At 41.1% G+C, this 22,735-nt stretch overlaps 2 protein-coding genes across 3 annotated transcripts; both read left to right on the forward strand.

Moving 5' to 3' along the window:
* The first annotated feature begins 1,871 nt into the window (after nt 1-1,871).
* On the forward strand, nt 1,872-8,242 carry LOC132855406 (uncharacterized). Its single transcript, XM_060884333.1, has 2 exons — nt 1,872-1,975; nt 2,902-8,242. The coding sequence occupies exon 2, from the start codon at nt 3,360-3,362 to the stop codon at nt 4,530-4,532; it is 1,173 nt and encodes a 390-aa protein (XP_060740316.1). The 5' UTR covers nt 1,872-1,975; nt 2,902-3,359; the 3' UTR covers nt 4,533-8,242.
* On the forward strand, nt 6,598-22,713 carry LOC132855405 (acetyl-CoA carboxylase). Of its 2 annotated transcripts, XM_060884332.1 has the most exons (28): nt 6,598-6,655; nt 8,351-8,600; nt 11,098-11,230; nt 11,468-11,606; nt 11,701-11,810; nt 13,207-13,288; nt 13,595-13,693; nt 14,943-15,052; nt 15,195-15,305; nt 16,344-16,553; nt 16,648-16,818; nt 17,091-17,252; nt 17,333-17,496; nt 17,876-18,026; nt 18,144-18,247; nt 18,379-18,460; nt 18,675-18,820; nt 18,982-19,132; nt 19,229-19,363; nt 19,451-19,597; nt 19,831-20,019; nt 20,269-20,369; nt 20,688-20,776; nt 20,919-21,043; nt 21,395-21,508; nt 22,012-22,125; nt 22,244-22,333; nt 22,524-22,713. In XM_060884332.1, the coding sequence occupies exons 1-28, from the start codon at nt 6,613-6,615 to the stop codon at nt 22,644-22,646; spliced, it is 3,645 nt and encodes a 1,214-aa protein (XP_060740315.1). In that variant the 5' UTR covers nt 6,598-6,612; the 3' UTR covers nt 22,647-22,713. The 2 variants fall into 2 exon arrangements, 1 of the variants encoding a protein (XP_060740315.1); XR_009649318.1 differs by lacking the exons at nt 22,012-22,125; nt 22,244-22,333; nt 22,524-22,713 and having other exon boundaries at nt 20,688-20,754.
* Nucleotides 22,714-22,735: the final 22 nt, after the last annotated feature.

Raw genomic sequence — 22,735 nt, forward strand, 5'->3', positions numbered from 1 at the left:
CATACACGCATACACACAAACACACACACACACACACACACACACACACACAAGTCAAGTCAAGGGCCAAGAAGCTTTTATTGTTATTTCAACCATATACAGTATAGCTGATGCAGTACACAGTAAAATAAGACATTTCTCCAGGACCATGGTGCTACATAAAACAAAGATAGAGCTAAGGACTTTAGTTAGTCCTAGATACATACAGTAAAGTGCATCTGTGCAACCTGGTGCAAACAGTGCAAGAAAAAAGACAGTGCAAACAAAAAATACAAGACATTACATAAAAGACAATACACAACAACAGCGCCGCCCAGTGTACATACTGTATGTTCTATAGTGCATGTGCAGAAATACTGGAATGAACACTTAATATAGTAGCAGCAGTTATATAAAGTGTGTAATAACAACATGTAAACAGTTTGATATGGTTGGTGCTGTGTACATGGATGTATATTGGAAGAGCGTGTATTTAGTGTAGATCTGTGCAGTCCATAAGCTGAGTGTGTGTGTGTGTGTGTGTGTGTGTTGTGTTCAGTAATTGAGGAGTCTGATGGCTTGAGGAAAGAAACTGTTACACAGTCTGGTCGTGAGGGCCCGAATGCTTCGGTACCTTTTTCCAGACGGCAGTAGGGTGAAGAATGTGTTTGAGGTGTGTGTGGGTTCATCTACAATGCTGTTGGCTTTGCGGATGCAGCGTGTGGTGTAAGTGTCCATGATAGAGGTCTTACAATCCGAGATGGTGCAGTTCCCAAATCAGACAGTGATGCAGCTGCTCAGGAAACTCTCAATGGTCCTTCTGTAGAACATGGTCAGGATGGGGGGAGGGAGATGTGCCTTTCTCAGCCTTCATAAGAAGTAGAGACGCTGCTGGGCTTTCTTGGTGATGGAGCTGGTGTTGAGTTAAATAAATTACATACAGTCAGGTCAAGAGGATTTTATTTTCATTTCAACCATATATAACTGATGCTGTACACAGTGAAATGAGACAACGTATCTCCAGGAACCCGGTGCTACATAAAAAAACACAGCTAACAGCTTAAAGTGTGCAACATAGTGAAAACATTGTGAGACAAAAGACAGTACAAACAGACAATACAAAACACTACAGGACAAATACACAAAACAGCGCCACCCAGTGTACATACTGTATATTATACAGTACATTGTGCAAAAATAAAGGATTCTAAAAAAAAGAGGGTTCTAGTAAACATATATACACTTGTGTAATAGTAATATTAGTAATAGGTTGATGAGTATTGAAATGTGGTGTGTAAAAACAGCAACTGACTGAATGTACAGGACAACATGTGCAAAGATAGAAAAACAGTGTGCAGAACCAGCATGTAAACAGTTTTATATAGTGGTACTGTAGACATGGATGTATACAGAATGAGTGTTTGAGGGTGTTTTTGATTTACAGGCCCCTGTTCTTTAAATAAAACACAGCCCTGTTGAGCACTTTTAGGGAGGATACTGAAATAGAACACAGCCAACTTTTAGTGATGATAACTGGAATACAACACAGCCAACTATTAGTGAGTATTACTGGAATAGAACACAGCCTCTGGTTTTGCGAATAAGTACGTGAATTGGAAGCGCCTGTAAAGTAACTGTAACTGAATTGGGACGCTGAAGGAGAAGTAAGAGTAAATGAATTGGGACGCGGCCGGTGAAGTAACGGTAAGTGAATTGGGACGCGGCAGGTGAAGTAAAGTGTAAGTGAATTGGGACGCTGAAGGAGAAGTAAGAGTAAATGAATTGGGACGCGGCCGGTGAAGTAACGGTAAGTGAATTGGGACGCGGCAGGTGAAGTAAAGTGTAAGTGAATTGGGACGCTGAAGGAGAAGTAAGAGTAAGTGAATTGGGACGCGGCCATGTAGCTGTAGTTCCTCACAGGATGCAGGGGGTTTAAACTGTTTTCTCTCCTGTAGGAGTAAAACACTGAGTTTCTCCTTTTCACGCAGAGCAGCAGGTGAATGTTTGTTACTGATCTGTGCTATAATAATAATATAATGTTCATATTAGGATTTTGTAGTCGCTAAAATAAACTGTTTGTTATTTAATTTGACTGAATAACCAGCACTCGTTTCTCACTCAGAAGGGTTTAACTTTATTTATTTATTTTTGTTGTATTATAATATGACTTTATACGAATGTTAACTTTAATGAAGTTTAAGCTTGAGCGCTGTTTATGTTGTACTGTTAGCACTCAGGCTAAAGGAGTTAGCTGGTGTTCAGAAGCTCTGAGGTGATTCACTGAGTTACTGATGCTTTTACATTAAACAGTAAATAATGTAAACTGTGGTGTAAATTAATGCATCTAAAATAAAATAACATGAAACCGTGTTTTGTAATAAGTGTGAAAATAAACTCAGTGTTCAGTTTTATGTGTACAGTGAGGTGAGGTGGTGAACTTCAGGGTTTCCTAAAGATAGCAGAGCGACCCTTTACCCAGATGGCACAGGGACGTGCACACACGTACACACACACTCTCACACATACACACACATACATAATCATGCACACACATACATACACATACACACACTCACACACACATACATATACATACACACACAAATACATACATACACACAAATTCGCACATACTGTACACACACTATCATATACACACACACTCTCTCTCTCTCTCTCTCTCTCTCTCTCTCTCTCTCTCTCTCTCTCTCTCTCTCTCTCTCACACACACTCTCTTGACAGCATGCAAACACCTATAGGCCCTAAACTACACTTATTCACTACACTATTTTGGAAGCTTTTACATTTGATCCACTTTTGGAGAAAAGAAGCACCTCACAGGTTCTTGAATTCATCCAGCAAACGTTAGTGTCGATGAATTCAGCAATAATCCTACATCTGTGTGTGTATTTACTCTTCCAGGTTACAGAGATGATTAATGAATCTTCCTGATCCTGATATTTCCAACACTACAAAGCTGAAGTTCTCTTCATCTCAATACTCTGGGTTTTTACTTTAATGCCTTGTTTTTTTATTTTATTTCTCCTTCTGGAATATAAAAGCTGCTTAATGCCTCGTCAGATCTGCACAGATGGATCACAGGTCTCAGTCTCCCTTGTGTGAGAATAAAGACAAACCTCCATCTGTTACCCACAATCCATCTGACCGAGTGTCCAGCCAATCAGATCACATGGAAACTCCAACCACTTCCTGTGAGTCGTTCAGGCCCAGATTCAGGCCTGTTGAAGAAGCTCGAGAGAAGCTGAAGTTCATTCTGATTTTAAAAATATATACGCTTCTGACCGGCGGAGATCAGCATTAAGGACGTTGGGGGGAGTCAGGGCGGTTTCGGGCAGCACTGGACTGTGACTGGAGCACTGATGGCAGGAAATGACGGTAGCTCTGGTAGCGATCCGGAAATGGAAGATGAATCGTGCAGCGGGAGTGCAGGAGGGAATCAATGGTGGAAAGTTGTGAATCGGAAAAGGAAGAAAGCTAATAGTCAAGGATCATTTACGGATAGTGGAAAGGAGGATTCCGTGAGTAGGAAGAACATAGAAGTATATAAAGTCATGATGAAATTTGCAGAATCGGGTAGGACGATAAACCCTATTAAACTGACAAAATCTCTTGATAAAGCTTTAGGAGTAATCCATAGTGCAAAGACTCTGAGAGATGGTAACCTGATTATTATGTGTAAAGATGAAAAACAACAAAAGAAGGCTTTAGCTATAACGTCGATGCTTGGACTCTCGGTGTCATGCACACTGATGAAATCTATACCTTGGGTTAGAGGAGTAATAACTGGGATTCCTACTGATGTGGGTACAGATAAAATTAAAAGTTGTGTTGAAGGAGGGAAGGTAGTTGGAGCAAAACGGCTTCAGTTTGTGAAAAATAAAGAACGGCAGGACAGTCTATCAGTAATGCTTCAGTTTGATGAGGAACGACTTCCAGAGAGGGTAAAAATAGGATACGTTAGTTATCCGGTAAGACCTTACGTGCCTCCTCCGCTTAGGTGCTTCAAGTGCCAGAAGTATGGCCATGTTAGTGCTGTTTGCAGAGGACGTCAACGTTGTGCGAGATGTGGGGGTGAACATGAATATGGTAAATGTGGCGAAGGAATAAAGGCAAAATGCTGTAATTGTGGAGGTGAGCATAGTGCTGGCTTTGGGGGATGTATTGCTCACAAACAGGCTGTGAAAATTCAAAATGTAAGAATATCTGAAGGGTTAACTTATGCTGAAGCAGCACAAAAAACAAAACAAAAGGAGCAAATTCTGAAAGACGAAAAAGTTCAAGAACGGTCTGGAAGTACTTGTGATCATAGTAAGGCAAAAGACGATGTCTTGGTGATTGGGAAATTGGAATTTGTTTCGTTTATGGCTGAAGTGGTAAACTGTTCTGCTCAAACAGAAAGCAGAACAGAGAGAATTAAAATCATAATAAGGGCAGCTGAGAGATACTTGGAAGTGGCAGGAGTTACATTGGAAAAAATAAACGACATGCTAAAGACTCAATCAAGTACTCAAATGGTATGTGGGAATACCTGATAACAATAATGGTTTTAACAATTCTTCAATGGAATGCCAGAAGTCTTAATGCGAATGGATCAGAATTTAAAGAGTTTATGGATCAAATAGATGAGAAACCAAGCATAATTTGTCTACAAGAAACATGGTTGAATCCTAGATTAAACTTTGTTCTGCAAGGGTACCAAATTGTTAGGAATGATAGAAAGGAGGGTAATGGAGGTGGAGTGGCAACTTTTATAATAAATGAATTAGATTACAGAGTTATTAGTGAGACTGACGAGTTTGAATTGGTGGTTATAGAGATATTTGCAGAGAAACATAATATTAGAATAATTAACTATTATAATCCTTGTAGTAGATTAAGTGTGGATCTAGGAAAGGTTATAGGGTCAGGGGATCATAAAGTAATTTGGTGTGGAGATTTTAATGCACATAGCACTTTGTGGGGAAATAGTAAAGATGATTATAATGGACATGTTGTTGAAGAATTATTAGATAGTAATAGGTTAGTTTGTCTTAATGATGGCAGAAACACAAGAATAGATTTGGTACGTGGTATTGGGTCAGCTATAGATTTGACGTTGGTTTCTGAAAGTATAGCTAGCAAATGTGTATGGGATGTTTGGGAAGATAATAATATGGGTAGTGATCACTTTATTGTTGTATGTAAGGTAGGGATAAGTGTAATAGTACGTAATGTACTTTTAGCTCCAAGATGGAGATTCGGTAAAGCAAATTGGGAAGCATATAAGTATCTAAGTGAAGTAGAACTATCATCGTTAGACCTGAATAAGATGGGAGATGTAGATGAATGTAATGGAGAAATATGTAGAGTATTGTATAAAGTAGCAGATAATGTTATAGGGAAAAAGGGGCCATGTAAAAAGAAGAAAGCAGTTCCTTGGTGGACAGATCAGTGTAGTGAGGCTATACACAGTAGGAATAAAGCATTTAGACAAATTAAAAGGTCTAAATTGTTTGAAGATTTTATTAAGTATAAGAAAGCTCAAGCTGTTGTAAGAAGAATAGTGAGAGGAGCTAAAAAGAAGTACTGGAGAGATTGGTGTGCAACAATAGGAGAGGATATTGATGTAAGTGAAGTATGGGGATCAATTAGGAAAATGGGAGGAATTTATAGAAACCGTACTTTACCTGTTTTAAAAAATGATGAAGGAAGTATAGCAGTGACAGATAATGAAAAAGCTGAAATGTTAGCTAAAGTTTTTGTTAAGGTTCATAGTGATACATTATTATCGGAGGATGTTAAATTGAATAGAGTTCAGAACAAAAATAAATATCCAGATTTGATGATGAAAAGAAGTCCTTCTGGTGAGGCTATGGATGCGGATTTTACTATGTATGAATTGAAGATGGCACTAGGGGGAGTCAAACATTCGTCTCCTGGAAAGGATGATATGTGTTATGTCATGATTCAACATCTATCAGATAGATCTTTGAATATTATTTTAAATCTATTCAATAAGGTATGGAATGCAGGAAAGATTCCTTCTTCATGGAAGCATGGAATAATAGTACCGGTTGGCAAGCCTGGTACGGATAAATCTAATCCAAATAATTATAGGCCTATTGCTTTAACTTCTAATTTATGCAAGCTGATGGAAAAGATTATTATACGAAGGCTGAATTATGTATTGGAATTAAAAGGTCTCCTATCACCTTATCAGAGTGGATTTAGGGCAGGTCGTAATACCATGGATGCTGTTTTGAGTTTAGAAGCAGATATTAGAAAAGCCCAAGCAAATAGAGAAGTATTGGTAGGGGTTTTATTTGATATTGAGAAGGCATATGATATGCTTTGGAAAGAAGGACTTTTAATCAAACTTAAATGCATGGGAATTGGAGGAAAGTTATACAACTGGATTATGGACTTTCTTATGGGAAGGACAATTCAAGTTAGGATAGGAGTAGAGTATTCAATGACCTACAAAATAGATAATGGAACTCCCCAAGGAAGTGTATGCAGCCCAGTATTTTTTAATGTTATGATTAATGACATTTTTTGCAATATTAAGAGTGACATTGGAAGGGCATTGTTTGCAGATGATGGGGCAATATGGAAGAGAGGACGTAATATTGCATGTGTGACCCGAGGACTACAAAAAGCTGTAGACGAAGTGGAGGTATGGGCAAATAATTGGAGTTTTAGATTATCAGTGGCTAAAACACAAGTTATATGTTTTACAAAAAGGAAAAATGTACCAGAATTTAAATTAAAGTTATACAATCAGGAACTGGGGCAAGTCCCGGTAGTTAAATATCTTGGTGTGTGGATGGATACTAGATTGACGTTTGCAACTCATGTTACTAAGTTGGTTGATAAATGTAAGAAAGGAGTGAACATTTTAAGATGTTTATCCGGGGTAGAATGGGGAGCTTGTAGATTATCCTTGAAAAGAATTTACTGTACTTTAATTAGACCAAGTTTAGATTATGGAAGTGTTATTTTTGGATTCGCATCTGAATCTATTCTGAAAAAGGTTGAAACAATGCAGAACCAAGCTTTAAGAATATGTTGTGGGGCTTTTAAAACATCTCCCATTGCAGCTATGCAGGTAGAGGTAGGGGTAGCTCCTTTACGCTTTCGTAGGTTTCAAATGAGAATGAACTATTGGGTGAATTTGAAGGGACATAAAAAGTCTCATCCGGTGAAGGGGGTGACTGAAGAATGCTGGGAGCATGGTAATGAACATATTAAAAGCTTTGGATGGATTGCTAATAGAGAAGCAGAAGTAGTTGGTTTTTCTAACTGCGATATAAGTCCAACTGTGATAGTATCCGAAATTCCACCATGGTTTTTTCCAATGCCTAATGTAGATTTTCGAATACAAGATAAATTGAAGAATGAGGAGGGTACCCCTAAAAACATCATTGCGCAACAGTATGTAGACCAGAATTATTCACCATGGTTACGTGTATTCACAGATGGGTCTAAAGACCCTATCTCTGGTAGAACTGCTGCTGCAGTATATATTCCACAATTTCGTACTAGTGTTAAAAAAAGGATAACTGATCATGTATCTGTCTACGCAACAGAATTGATTGCTATGGTGGTAGCCCTCCAGTGGATAGAGGAAGTAAAACCAAGCTTGGTGGTAATCTGTTCTGATTCCTACGCAGCATTATCGAGTCTTGCGAGTGGACTAAAATCATCGAGACAAGACATTATATACGAGATACTTGCAAGTTTATTAAGAATCGGCAAAGAAAGTTTGATAACATTTTTGTGGGTTCCTGCTCATGTGGGAGTGGAGGCAAACGAAGTGGTTGATAAGCTAGCTAAGGAAGCTCTGAAATGCTCAGAGATAGATATTCATGTGTCTCTAAGCAAAAATGAAGTTAAAGGGAAAATGAAAGAATTCATGAATAACAAATGGCAAGAGGCATGGAATGGTGATAGCAAAGGTCGGTTTATGTATAATATTCAACAGCAAGTAGGAAATGGAAGATATGTTGTCAGGAACAGAAAAGAAGATACATTTATTTCACGTACAGTATACGAATAGGTCATGCTGGGTTAAATCATTCTCTGTTTAAGATAGGTAAACATGAATCGGGCCAATGTGCTTATTGTAATCAGCCAGAAACCATAGAACATGTTTTAATAACATGTAAAAAATATGAAAGAGAAAGGTTAAAACAAACTAATGAAGTTAAAAAGTTGGGTGTTGAATCATTCAATGTGATAGGCCTGTTGAAAAAACAAGAAAAGCAGAGTATCATCTATGGTTCTATAATAAAATTTGTTAAAGAAATAGGAATTTTTGATAGAATTTAATTTATTTTTTATTTATTTATTTATTTTTTTTCTGCGCAAGTCATATGCCTACTAGTGCTTCACACTCCAGTCCAGTTGGTGGCGGTAAATGCACCTACAGTTGGTTTGCCAACCGCCATAAAAAGTCAGAAGAAGAAGAAGTTCATTCTGGGTGCATCAGAAGACAACTCGTCCGACGATGAAGCTTCAGCTTCGGCCAAATCCCAAATCAGAAAAGAGCTTAACGCAGGTCAGACCGCCATACAGGAGACACACCCTCGCACGGGCGTGACCCAATCTACAAGCATGAGGTAGGGAACAGAATCAGAAGTTAATCATTTCACTCACTTTATTTCCAGGAAAACACTTCTCACTGTATTATTCTTATGGATGTATTTATAATGATTTAATATCATGATGTAACCCAGTAGAAAAATCTCCTTTTATATTATTTAACGTGTTGCTCGAAAGACGTCTTCTGGAAGTACAGTGTGTTCATGATGATGAGTTACCCTGAGGGTTTTATAAAAAAGCACCAGCACATCAGTGGGGCGGTTTGAAGGACCACAAGAAGTCTACTGTCATTTCTACCTAGTTCTGGGCTCTGATTGGTCAGAAGGTGTTTTGTAATTCTCTCTGACACGAGTGCAGGTTTATATTAATGCTATCAGTCTGATAGGTTTCTATACCGACAGGTTGTTCACAAGACAGAAGTCATGTTGAGACATTTTATTTCTCCTTTTCTATAAAGTTTATATTGCGAGCAGACGTTTAAACGTGACACCTTTAGCCTTTAGCTGTTGAGCTGTTTGTTCAGTTTCAGTAGAGAACGTAGTCCAACACACCAGAGTCTCAGTGGGACTAAATTACAGCTGTAAACTTATGGTTACATGACTGTGTGTGTGTGTGTGTGTGTGTGTGTTTTTGCTGCATGCCACATGTCTCTGTGTGCTATTAATGGAAGCTCTCCTCTCTGACATTGACACTCACACAAACCGACAAACATGGCAAAAACTGTGTTTCAGAAACTGTGTGTGTGTGTGTGTGTGTGTGTGTGTGTGTGTGTGTGTGTGTGTGTGTGTGTGTGTGTGTGTGTTTTAAGGTCCTTATGCAGTGTTATAGACTGATATGTGTCTCTTAGTGAGCACACAGTCAAGGAAGAAAAACATGAAGCTAGTTTTATTAGTTTATCTGAACTGTGCAAAGAATCTGGGCAGGCATTTAGCTGTGTGTGTGTGTGTGTGTGTGTGTGTGTGTGTGTGTGTGTGTGCTGGGTGAATGTTAACATGGGGAATCTGAACTCAGATCAGCTCTCCTGCACTGGCTGGATTTATTAATAACAGAGCAGAGAGCTTGAAGCATTTGTTCCTAAAGCACACACACAGCGCTGACTGATAAAGGACGTGTGATCAGGAAAGGAAACACTCCGTATGCAACTTTATCAAAATCACCATGGAGACCAACCCGTATGGGCTAAAAGGTGAGGAATGAGTCGAGCAGGTCTGTTCAGTGTGGGCTCGAGTGCAGTGATTTCTACTGTTAGTGCGACTCGGTAGATATCTTGATACAACAGCAGATACAACACACACACACACACTCTGTTTTGTTTTTGTTTTTTGTTTTTGTTTTGTTGAAAAAGAGAGAGAGATTGTTTGTTTGTTTTCTCCTCTCTTTTGTTTAATAACCGAGGCAGCAGACAGGTTTGTACTAGACGAGCAAACAAGAAACACACTCGTGCAAGAGACTGTATGTCAGCTGCGTGTGTCTGCGTGTGTCTTGTGGGTGTCTGCGTGTGTCTTGTGGGTGTCATGTGGGTGTCTGCGTGTGTCTGCGTGTTTTTTCTCCAAGCTGGTTTTGACACTTTTGAGAACACTCGTGCACACACACAGTACTGCTGTATTTCTACAGTTTGATTTACAGTGCTGTATTTATAATCTAAATGTTCTTCATAATCTGATAAAGCATCTTTATCTGTGATGCAGAGTTTCAGTGTTAGTGGTGGTGATAATCTGCTGCTGTGTTTTCTTTGTGTGAGTAATTATAAAGATGTTTGCAGTTTACAGCTTTAACACAGTAAAGACCATGAGTTATAAAGTCCAGATTCTGAGACAGGCTTAAACCCCCTGATTAGATACTCAGCTGTAATTGGCTGCTGAAAGTCATGTGACTTTTAGTTTGAGGGAGAGAGAGTACAACACTAAGAACTTACATTTGTTTGTGTGTGTGTGTGTGTGTTAGACTGGTGTGGTGGACAGTTTACGCAGTACATACAGGTGTGTGTGAGTGTGTGTGTGATAGACTGGTGTGGTGGACAGTTTACGCAGTACATACAGGTGAGTGTGTGTGATAGACTGGTGTGGTGGACAGTTTACGCGATACGTACAGGTGTGTGTGTGTAAGTAACCGCTGTGTAAGAGGTTCTGGTAGATTGAATGTGTCTGTGTTGGTGTGTGTACTGTACAGTACATGTGTTAATCAACTGTAGGTTTAATAAGTTTCGAAAAGTTTCTGATGGAAAGATGGAAAATGAAGTAAGAGTAAGTTTATCATCCATTCACAGGATAAATGAACACATGGATGAGTGAGAATCAGGAAAGATGTGTATAGATAGACGGTCTGATGGATAGAACAGGGTTATTATCAGAACTTGTTATCTTGTTATCAGAACAGGGTTTAATGTAATGGGGCTTACCAGCAGCAGTGCAGGAGAAACTCGTATACCACTGACACACACACACACACACATTTCACCACTATATCCTGCAGTGAAGTTTATTACCTGTGTGTGTGTGTGTGTGTTTGTTGCAGGTCGAGCATGTCTGGTCTTAACCTGATGAAGAAAGGTCGAGAGCAGAGAAGGATGGACGTACCTCGAGATTTCACTGTGGCCTCTCCGGCCGAGTTCGTCAAGCGATTCGGAGGAACCCGCATAATAGAAAAGGTGTGTGTGTGTGTGTGTGTGTGTGTGTGTGTGTACTTGTATGGTGTTTTCTACAGATCTGATATTAGATATCTGAGAGAGATTTTGTCTAGAGCAAATATTTATTATAATTAAAATGTATAATTTCACTGTATAATTTCATCACTATATCAGATGGAAATGTTCTACATCTTTACCTGCAGCCGTCCTGACAAGTTTCCTGTTATGTGGTAATGTTTTGTGTTCGTGTGTGTTCAGGTTCTGATCGCCAATAACGGCATTGCAGCAGTGAAGTGCATGCGCTCGATCCGCCGCTGGTCCTACGAAATGTTCCGCAATGAAAGAACCATCCGCTTCGTAGTGATGGTCACACCTGAGGATCTGAAAGCTAACGCAGGTCAGACTCCGTCCAGGACAATCTGTTGTTTCTAAACTCTGTATATCATTTATGATGCTCATTTTATTTATTTAGTTTTGTTCATGTTTATTAGAGTACATTAAAATGGCAGATCATTACGTGCCTGTTCCTGGTGGGACGAACAACAACAATTACGCTAATGTGGAGATGATTGTGGACATCGCAAAGAGAATTCCAGTGCAGGTAACAAAAATACAGACACTTAAGCTTCAAAAACCTTTTATAGTTACTGATAAGAATGAAATTCAGGCTTCAGAGAAGAGGAGAGTTTTGTGATAATCAGCTGTGATGTTAGTAATGAATGGACTTTAACGTTATTGAAGACGATGGGTAGATATGTAGCTATTTGTCGTGATTAGCATAATGTTGAGTTTTTTTGCATTTAACAATGTTGGTATTTTTTATTTTTAGTGTTTTTATGACAATGATGTTTATGATAATGGTGGTCAGATGATCATTGAGACTGGACAAGCTGATCAGGAAGGCCAGCTTAGTCCTGGGGATTCCTCTGGACACTGTACAGGAGGTGGGAGAAAGGAGGATGGTAGCAAAACTATCATCATTGCTGCAGAACGACTCTCACCCCCTGTATGAAACGGTTTCATCCCTGAGCAGCTCCCTCAGTGACAGACCGTTACATCCTAAGTGTCTGAGGGCCTTTTTACACCTGGTCACTTCATGTGTTTTCTCTGATCCGATAGCTAACTGATTTGTTAAAACTGTTCCATTTACATTAGGCCACATAAATGCGTCTTGGCGAATCGGATATCAAACCAATCTTTCTACTCCCGCCCAAAATGCAAATATATTTTACCTCATTTCTGGGGTAATTGAAATAGAACACGCTTTGGTGTATGAGGTTGCTACAAAAAACAGCATTTACTGTTTGCTGCACTTTAAGTGCATTTTAAGACCAAACGAGACACCTGGGTGAAAGATCGGAGCCAGAACTGGTGGGAAAACATATTTGTTTCTGGCACGATGCACGACTCGTGAGTCACCTGCGAGTGACGTACTTCCGTTTGGGAGGAGTATAGCGCTGACGTATGTGGCTTGAAGAACCACATGCATTTACACCTGTCCAGTTTCATCTGATATGCGTCCCAGACCACCTCCTGAAGTGGTTTGAATTATCAGATTTATATTCGTCTCGAAACCGTTTCGGAGGGCATTTACACCTGGTCTTTTTACCATCGGATAGCTATCGGATCACAGAAAACACATGAAGTGACCAGGTGTAAAAACCCCCTGAAGGAGCGAAACAGACGTCTTTTCTCCCTGATGCTACAAGACTTTCCAATCAAAGCTGCTCCCAGTGAACCAGTCACCATAATACACACTGTTATTACTGTTTTACTGCAATAATAAACAATAACAAACTATTTTAAACATGTGCAATATGTCTTCAGTGTAACCACTACTCTTTTTATACATTTTGTTTTTGTATATACTGTATATTATATTATGTCTTTATTCTTTTTATAATATATTTTTGCTGCTGTAACAGAGAAATTTCCCCATTGTGGACAGAATAAATGTCTCTTATCTTCTCTTATTATTGCTGCTTTCCCGTCTTTAGGCTGTGTGGGCTGGTTGGGGTCATGCTTCAGAAAACCCCAAGCTGCCGGAGCTGCTCCATAAAGCAGGGATTTCATTTTTAGGTACAAATGTGGAAATAAAAGCCTCTTTACTTTGTAGCTGTGTTCTTTGTTTTTATTTTAACAGCCCAGGCATCAAACTTGTATTTTAATAATCTTGCATCTTGTATCTTTGGTTTTATTTCTTCTTTTTTACATTTAATTGCTTTGATCATTTGAACGATTTTTACTGTTTAAAAAGGTGATAATGTTCTCCTCATTAATTTTACTAAGTTTTTTTTTTTTTTAAGTTTGTTCATTTTAAATCGAGTGTGTGTGTGTGTGTGTGTGTGTGTGTGTGTGTGTGTGTGTGTGTTTGTGTTCTCCCAGGGCCGTCCAGTAAAGCCATGTGGGCTCTGGGAGATAAAGTGGCTTCTTCTATTGTAGCTCAGACTGCAGGAATCCCCACTTTACCCTGGTCTGGGTCTGGTAATGTCTTCCTCTTTATTACTGATTCTACACACACACACACACACACACTGTTTCAAACACGCACGCTGTCTCACACACACACGCTGACACAGACACACACACACACACGCTGACACAGACACACACACACACACGCTGACACAGACACACACACACACACGCTGACACAGACAGACACACACACACACACGCTGACACAGACACACACACACACACGCTGACACAGACACACACACACACACACACGCTGACACAGACACACACACACACACACACGCTGACACAGACACACACACACACACACACGCTGACACAGACACACACACACACACACACGCTGACACAGACACACACACACACACGCTGACACAGACACACACACACACACGCTGACACACACACACACACATGCTGACACACACACACACACACACGCTGACACACACACGCTGACACAGACACACACACACACACACACACACACGCTGACACACACACACACACGCTGACACACACACACACACACGCTGACACACACACACACACACGCTGACACACACACACACACACGCTGACACACACACACGCTGACACAGACACACTCACACACACGCTGACACAGACACACACACACACGCTGACACAGACACGCACACCTGTTTCACACACACACACACACTGCCTCACACACACACACACACACTGTCTCACACACACATACTGTACACTCACTGACATACATAAACACACATGCTGTCACACACACACACACACACACACACACACACACACTCTGTTTCTCTCACACACACACTCTCTCTCTCACACACGCGCGCACGCTGTCTCTCACACGCACGCTGTCTGACACACACGCACGCACGCTGTCTCACACATGCACGCTGTCTCTCACACATGCACGCTGTCTCTCACACATGCACGCTGTCTCTCACACATGCACGCTGTCTCTCACACATGCACGCTTGTCTCTCACACGTGCGGTGCCTCACGCACACACATGCTGTCTCTCACACGTGCGGTGCCTCACGCACACACACGCTGTCTCTCACACACACACACCACGTCTGTCACACACACAAGCGCTGCCTCACACACAGGTTTTCTCCTTATTTTTGAGTCTGTGTGCAAGAAATGTTGACTTTATTTGGTTTTCTCCTCTATTTCACTTTTTATCCAGAACATTTTCTGTTTTTCAGTATTTATTTCTCAGTCTTCTGTCTGTGTTCAGGTCTGAAGGTATTGTGGGGAGATGAAGAACAGAAACTGGGTCATGTGATCAGCGTCCCACCTGAACTCTATGCCAAAGGCTGTGTTAGAGATGTGGATGAAGGTCTTGCTGTAAATACACCACTCAAGTCTCATTATTTATTTAACTTTTTACACACATTTCAGACGTGAATGTGTTCGTTAATCAGAAATTCTAATAATCACCATTTTGAGTAATAATTCATGTTATTCTGCTGTGTGTTTGTGTGTGTAGGGTGCAGAGGAGATCGGCTATCCTGTAGTGATCAAGGCATCAGAAGGCGGAGGAGGGAAAGGAATCAGGAAAGTGGACAACACTGAAGATTTCCCCAGCTTTTTCAGACAGGTGCACACACACACACACACACACACACACACACATAAAGTGCATCTGTGAACAGTTTGATATGGGTGGTGCTGTAGACATGGATGTGTATTTGGTGTAGATCAGTGCAGTCCACACAGCTGACTGTGTGTGTGTTGTGCACCGTACAGTTCAGTTCAGTTACTGAGGAGTCTGATGGCTTGTGGAAAGAAACTGTTACACAGTCTGGTCGTGAGGGCCCGGTACCTTTTTCCAGATGGCAGGAGGGTGAAGAGTGTGTGTGATGGGTGTGTGGAGTCATGCACACTGCTGTTGGCTTTGTGGATGCAGCGTGTGGTGTAAATGTCCATGATGGAGTCCAGGATGTAGCTGTGGATTGTCTGGGCGTGTGTGCGCTTTGCTTCTCTTATGGCTCGGGACAGTGTGTACCTTGCTGTTGTTAGAGTCGTCCTGTCCCCTTAGCAGTCATCCACGGCTTCTGATTGGAGTGTGTGGTGATGGTCTTGGAGACGGTCACATCATCAATGCACTTGCCGATGTAGCTGGTCACTGAAGCCTTGTGCTCCTCCAATCGCTGTTTGTTGCAGCCTTTCAGAAGATGTTCCAGTCAGTGCACTTAAAACTGTCCTAAAGAGCAGAGGTGGCTATATAATAAACAGTCTGTTGTGTTGAGCATTCTGCAGATTCTAATAGTCCTCCAGAGCTCACATAGATAATAGATAATATAATAGTCCTATAGAGCTCTTTAGCATTAGCGCTGGGGGAATGTAAACTCTGACAATAAAAACCGTGCTGAATTCCTGTGGTAAATAAATTGGCCTGCATCTAACAGTCACAAACTCCGCTAGAGAGGAACACGTACTCCGTGCTTGATTCTAGTTATTGCGCCATTCCGTGTTGAAATAAACACACACACACACACCACTGTAGGCACGAAACAAAGTAAGCCTCACTTACTGTGTGTTAATAGTCTTTAAGTGTTTGTGTCTGTACAAACAGCCATAGTTTCACATCCTCATATGTTTTCTGTTTAAGTGTAAACTGTGTGTTGTGTATCAGGTCCAGGTGGAGGTGCCCGGCTCGCCCATCTTCATCATGCAGCTGGCTCAGCATGCACGTCACCAGGAGGTGCAGATCCTGGCAGACGAGTACGGAAACGCCATCTCTCTGTTCGGTAGGGACTGCTCCATCCAGCGGCGCCACCAGAAGATCATCGAGGAGGCTCCAGCCACCATCGCCTCACCCGCCACCCTCCAGCAGATGGAGAGGGTCAGTTTTTATATTGTCTAGCAGTCGAGGTGATGGAACATCAGTTGAAAGGTTTATAAACCTAAATTGGAAAGTTTTATTTTTTTTAAATCAGTATGCGGTGCGTATGGCTAAGATGGTGGGCTATGTGAGTGCGGGGACTGTAGAGTACCTGCTTTCAGAGGACGGCAGTTTCCACTTCCTGGAGTTGAACCCCAGACTGCAGGTGGAGCATCCATGCACAGAAATGATAGCAGATGTTAATCTTCCAGCTGCACAGCTACAGGTACTGAACTCCTTCCACACATCACTTTACGCATCGTACCTGGAATCGTTTCTATGCGTTTGACTTAAGTCATATTTAGGTCTTGTTTAGATCAACAGAACAGTTGAAAATGAACACAGTTTTACTGCTGCTGTTAACTAGTGAATGAAGCACGACCTATTATCTGGTACTGAAAATCTAATATTACACCACGATGTCTGATCTTTGTTGTCATTTGTTTTCATTCATTGCCTTTATAAAAGCTCATGTATATATTTTATTCATTTCTGTAGATAGCGATGGGAATCCCTCTGCACAGGATTAAGGATATCCGTGTGCTGTATGGTGAAACTCCGTGGGATGACACCACCATTAATTTTGAGGATCTGGAGTCTGTCCCCTGTCCTCGAGGCCACGTCATTGCCGCTCGCATCACCAGTGAGAACCCGGATGAGGTGAGTACAGACGGGATTCAGCTGATAAACCCACAGTTTTTCATTTTCAGAGATGATGTCTGCGTGATTGTTTCGTGCAGGGCTTTAAGCCGAGCTCGGGCACGGTGCAGGAGCTGAATTTCCGCAGCAGTAAGAACGTGTGGGGATACTTCAGCGTGGGGGCCACAGGGGGGCTGCACGAGTTCGCTGACTCGCAGTTCGGACACTGTTTCTCCTGGGGAGAAAACCGAGAGGAAGCCATCTCGTCAGTATCATCACTCACATCACATCATTACACTCCAAGCCAGTGTTCACTCTGTCTTTAAGGACTTCTCTGTGGATAAAGTTTAATACAGTTTCTTTGTGCCATCCTTAAATAAATATACCTTATTATAAATAAAAAAATGTTATTTTTAGGCAGTAGGTTTCCAGTAAATCTGCATAATCTTCCAGATGTCTGCACTCAATCATGTAGAACTGCATTTTTATGTTTTATGCTCTTTTGAAAATACTATTTTGTAAAATAATAAAATATAACAAACTAATTGTTATACAGGTTTTATACTGAACTTAGGCTGATTACATTCGTATCGAGTGAATCAAAGCGAGTAAGTGTTAATAATGGAATGCATTTCTGTGGGCAGTAACATGGTGGTGGCCATGAAGGAGTTGTCTATTCGAGGAGATTTCAGGACCACAGTGGAGTATCTGATAAAGCTGCTGGAGACTGAGTGCTTCAGGAACAATGACATCGACACAGGATGGCTGGACCACCTGATCGCTGAGAAAGTGCAGGTACAAGTCTGACTGGACCAGTAACTGCAGGCATGAGGTCTGGTTAATGGGTTCACACACAGCCTGCATACACACCTGATTTCTACTTAAATACACATGTGTGTGTGTTCTTTACAGGCAGAGAGGCCAGACACCATGCTGGGGGTGGTGTGTGGAGCTCTACATGTAGCTGATGCCAGTTTCAGGAAAAGCATGTCTGACTTTCTACACTCTCTCGAGAGGTGAGCTGGTAACTCATGACCTGAACACATCCATCATCAGATCAGGTTTTTAATGAAGAAAAACACATTTTATTTTTCCACATAATAAATTTAAAGATTTTTGATATGTTTATGATTTTGTATGTTTTTAGAGGTCAGGTGTTACCTGCTGTTAGCCTGGTGAACACTGTGGAGGTGGATCTGATCTACGAGGGAATCAAATACTGCCTGAAGGTAATGAGATTAGAAAGGTCACTGTTTAATAACATGTTCTATGAATGCTGTATCAATAACTCATGTCTTTTTTTGTGATTAGGCCACAGCTCTCAGTAAGCGATTATAAAACCTAATAATGGTTTCTTTCATGTGTTATATGTCATTCAGATCAAAATTCTAATAATCTTTCTGTCTATGTGTGTGTCTGTATGTGTATATGTGTGTGTTCTAGGTGGCCCGTCAGTCTCCCACCACCTACGTGATTATAATGAACAACTCAGACATAGAGATTGATGTCCACAGGCTGAGTGATGGTGGCCTGCTCCTGTCCTACAGTGGCAGCAGCTACACCACCTACATGAAGGAGGAAGTTGACAGGTTTTACACTTCCTGTTTCTCATAATTTAATTAAAGTAAATAATTTCATTAATTTCCTGTACACTGTTTCACTGTGATAATCTGTATAATAATCGAACACCCAGGACACGTGAACCTAGTTTAGGATTTATAAGAGTTTCATATTTTTAATTTCTCTGCAGATACCGGATCACGGTGGGCAATAAGACGTGTGTGTTTGAGAAGAAGCGCGACCCCACGGTGCTGCGTTCACCTTCTGCTGGTAAACTGCTGCAGTACCTTGTGGAGGATGGAGGACACGTGACCTCAGGATATCCGTATGCTGAAATCGAGGTCATTTATTCTCATGTATTATGTTTGTTGTCTTTATGTTCTCATAAATAAATGGTGTTGTATTTGTATATTTATATTATATAATGATGTGTGTAGGTGATGAAGATGGTGATGACACTGACGGTGCAGGAATCAGGCTGTGTTCACTTTGTAAAGAGACCCGGAGCCGTGTTAGAGCCCGGCTGTGTAGTGGCTCATATCGACCTGGACGACCCGAGCACCATTCAGCCTGTACTATAATCACAGATCCTTTTTTTCATTTATTTATATCTGTATTCTAAAGCACTGATCTGTTCTACATATAACGTATTTCTGTAGGTGCAGCTGAACACTCAGCCGTTACCTGCACAGGAGCCGCTGCCCATAGTGGGGGAGAAACTGCACCAGGTCTTCCATAGCGTGCTGGAGAACCTGATGAACGTCATGGATGGATACTGCCTCTCTGAGCCCTATTTCAGTAACAGAGTGAGACACACACACACAGTTTACTGATATTAGCATAGCACCAGCAAGACTCTAAAAGCTTTGATATTTGGATGCGTCTCCAGTCAGTTCCTTTCTTTTTTCTCCATGAATTATTCATAAACTAGGTTTATTAGCTCATCTAGTCACAGTGGCATGTAAATGTACACATCTTGATTTGTGTGTGTTATCGTGATCTGACACATTATATATCTCCTCACTTTGCATGTGTTCAGCTGAATAAGTGGGTGGACTCTCTGATGCGGACTCTACGTGACCCTTCACTTCCACTACTGGAGCTGCAGGACATCATGACCAGCATCTCGGGTCGTATCCCTGTCACAGTGGAGAAAGTCATCCGCAAGATTATGGCCCAGTACGCCAGCAACATCACCTCTGTTCTCTGCCAGTTCCCCAGCCAGAGGGTGAGTACAGATGTATTGATCACACTGGTTTCCACCAGTTTCCTCCCACTATCCGAGAACTCGAATTGTCCCCTTGCACATGGTGAAGTCTGGATGTAGTCTTTGGGTTCACTCTGACCTTAAATAAATAAATGCAGTGTATTTACTGCAAACAGTGTCTATAACTTCTGTATATGAAGTACATTAAGAAGGTTCCAGTTAATCATTTAAAAGTATCTGGTACCTAGATGGAAGTTTGTTTTGCTTTAGATTGCGAATATCCTGGACAGTCATGCAGCCATGCTACAGAAGAAGGCAGACCGTGAGGTTTTCTTCATGAACACTCAGAGCATGGTGCAGCTCGTGCAGAGGTGAGACTTGTCTTTTTTCTCTCTCTGTACTGTGGGCTTCAGGTTATATAACAGAGTTACAGTAGAAATACAGGGTTTGTTCTGTGTAGTGAGGTATTCAGTGTAATATTTCACCCCTTAATCAGAGATGCGGTGATTGTGAGGCAGTTGAAATATCAAGATTTTCTAGTTTATTGCACACATTAGGAAATAGTCCATACAGAACTGAGTGTGGGGAAATAAAATTAACTCATTTATCCTAGAATTGACTAAAACCCTACTTGCAATATCTCTTAGGTTCACTAATAAAACCTTTTTGTTTTATTTGTGTTTGTGTAGGTATCGTAGTGGTATTCGAGGCTATATGAAGGCTGTAGTTTTGGACCTGCTGCGCCGTTACCTGCAGGTGGAGATGCAGTTCCAACAGGGTAATACACACCCACACATACACACACACACATACACACACACACACACCCACACAAACACACAAGACTCTTGAATTACTCTGTATTTTATATGTAAATCACTCACACTCATTTCTCCCACAATCTCCTCTCTGTGTCTCAGGCACGTATGATAAGTGTGTGATAAACCTGCGAGAGCAGTACAAGCCTGATATGACTCCTGTGCTCGAACACATCTTCTCCCATGCTCAGGTCTCCAAGAAGAACATCCTGGTCTCCATGCTCATAGTAAGACAAATACTAAAGACAAGTTGATTCCCTTTATACAAGAATACTTTACCTTATTTAAAGATGACACACATCATCGAGCCTCTCAGATAAAACTGAAGTCTTTCATTTACACTCTTTTAAACCCCGGATGCTGAGTTATTAAATCTGCGTTGTGTTATAATGCATTATGTTTTACTCTACTGTCAATAAGAACACAGTTTTCTGACTTTCTACACAGACGAATGATTGAGTCTTCTTAAAGAAATCAGATTTAAAGCTGAAGAAATACATTTTATTTGTAATTTATAAAAATGTTAAAACGGACCTTGCTGTTGAGGGCGGAGTCACTGGGTGTGTTGTGATTGGCAGGATCAGCTTTGTAGCCGGGACCCGGCGCTGACAGATGACGTGGTGGTGATCCTGAATGAGTTCACACAACTCAGTAAGATGGAGAACTCAAAGGTTTCCCTGTGTTCCAGACAGGTAAGTAGACCAGTCAGGACCTCTTGTTAACTCGAATGACAACAAACAAATAGTTCCTTTTACTTTTCCACTTTATTGTCCGCAACACAGGACACACACCAAAACTGCTTTTCCACGAGGGGGAAAAAAAAACATCACCAACCTCCCCACACGAGGCTCTCACCACCCCGTTAGCGACCCCACAAGGACCGGATATCAAACTAACACTCTGACCTTAGATCTGTTCTCCAGTACAGAACTGTTCTTATTTACCACTCAGTATTAATTTATGTGCTGTCACTACCTAGATAAGTGAGACCTAGTGTATAGTATTAAGATTTGTCGTGCATCGTGTAATTCTGTACAGTGTTTGTCTATTTATTTATGTCCTACACTGTGTGTATACAATAATGTTAGTGACACTGAATTTCATCTCACTGTAGATGGATAGAAAGATGACCTAATATTACATTGCCTGTGTGTGTACAGTGGTTGTAGTGTAAGGAGTGTGTTTTCCATTTCAGGCTTTAATCGCATCCCATTTGCCCTCCTATGAAGTAAGACACAACCAGGTAGAGTCCATCTTCTTGTCTGCTATAGACATGTATGGCCACCAGTTCTGCCCCGAGAACCTCAAGGTGAACTTTGGACTTTTAAATTCATGAGAATTGATTTCCAACACAACGCTGAGTGTAAGCTGATGTGTGTGCTCGTGTGTGCGCGCGTGTGTGCGTGTGTCTGTGTGTCCACCCACAGAAACTCATCCTGTCTGAGACTTCAATCTTTGATGTTTTACCCAGTTTCTTCTACCACGTTAACCGTGTGGTGTGTATGGCTGCTTTAGAGGTACACACATTTTCATTCTCTCTGTTCTTCTAGTCAGTGTGTTATTCATATGTATCTGTACAGAAGGTTGTCTGAGATCATGTAGTGTATCATTTTATAGCAGGTTTATATGTTTCTAACAGATTGTATAAAGTTATGTGATTAGCTGCATTATATTTACTTTGGAGTGTGTGTGTGTGTGTGTACGTAGGTGTATGTGAGGAGAGGTTATATAGCCTATGAGCTAAACAGTCTGCAGCATCACCAGTTGAATGATGGCACGTGTGCTGTGCACTTTCAGTTCATGCTCCCTTCATCTCACCCCAACAGGTAACATCCTCCCACCTCTACACACGCGCACACACACACACACACACACACACACACACACACACACACACTCTCACACCGCACTCATGTATG

Source organism: Tachysurus vachellii, chromosome 12, assembly GCF_030014155.1.
Source record: "Tachysurus vachellii isolate PV-2020 chromosome 12, HZAU_Pvac_v1, whole genome shotgun sequence".
Lineage (NCBI taxonomy): Eukaryota > Metazoa > Chordata > Actinopteri > Siluriformes > Bagridae > Tachysurus > Tachysurus vachellii.

Coding starts and splice junctions, on each gene's coding strand:
- LOC132855406 (XM_060884333.1), top strand. CDS start 3,360: ATGGCAGGAAATGACGGTAGCTCTGGTAGCGATCCGGAAATGGAAGAT.
- LOC132855405 (XM_060884332.1), top strand. CDS start 6,613: ATGTGTGACCCGAGGACTACAAAAAGCTGTAGACGAAGTGGAG. Junction 11,231..11,467: donor GAACCCGCATAATAGAAAAG/GTGTGTGTGTGT, acceptor GTGTGTGTTCAG/GTTCTGATCGCCAATAACGG. Junction 16,554..16,647: donor CCCTCCAGCAGATGGAGAGG/GTCAGTTTTTAT, acceptor TTTTTAAATCAG/TATGCGGTGCGTATGGCTAA.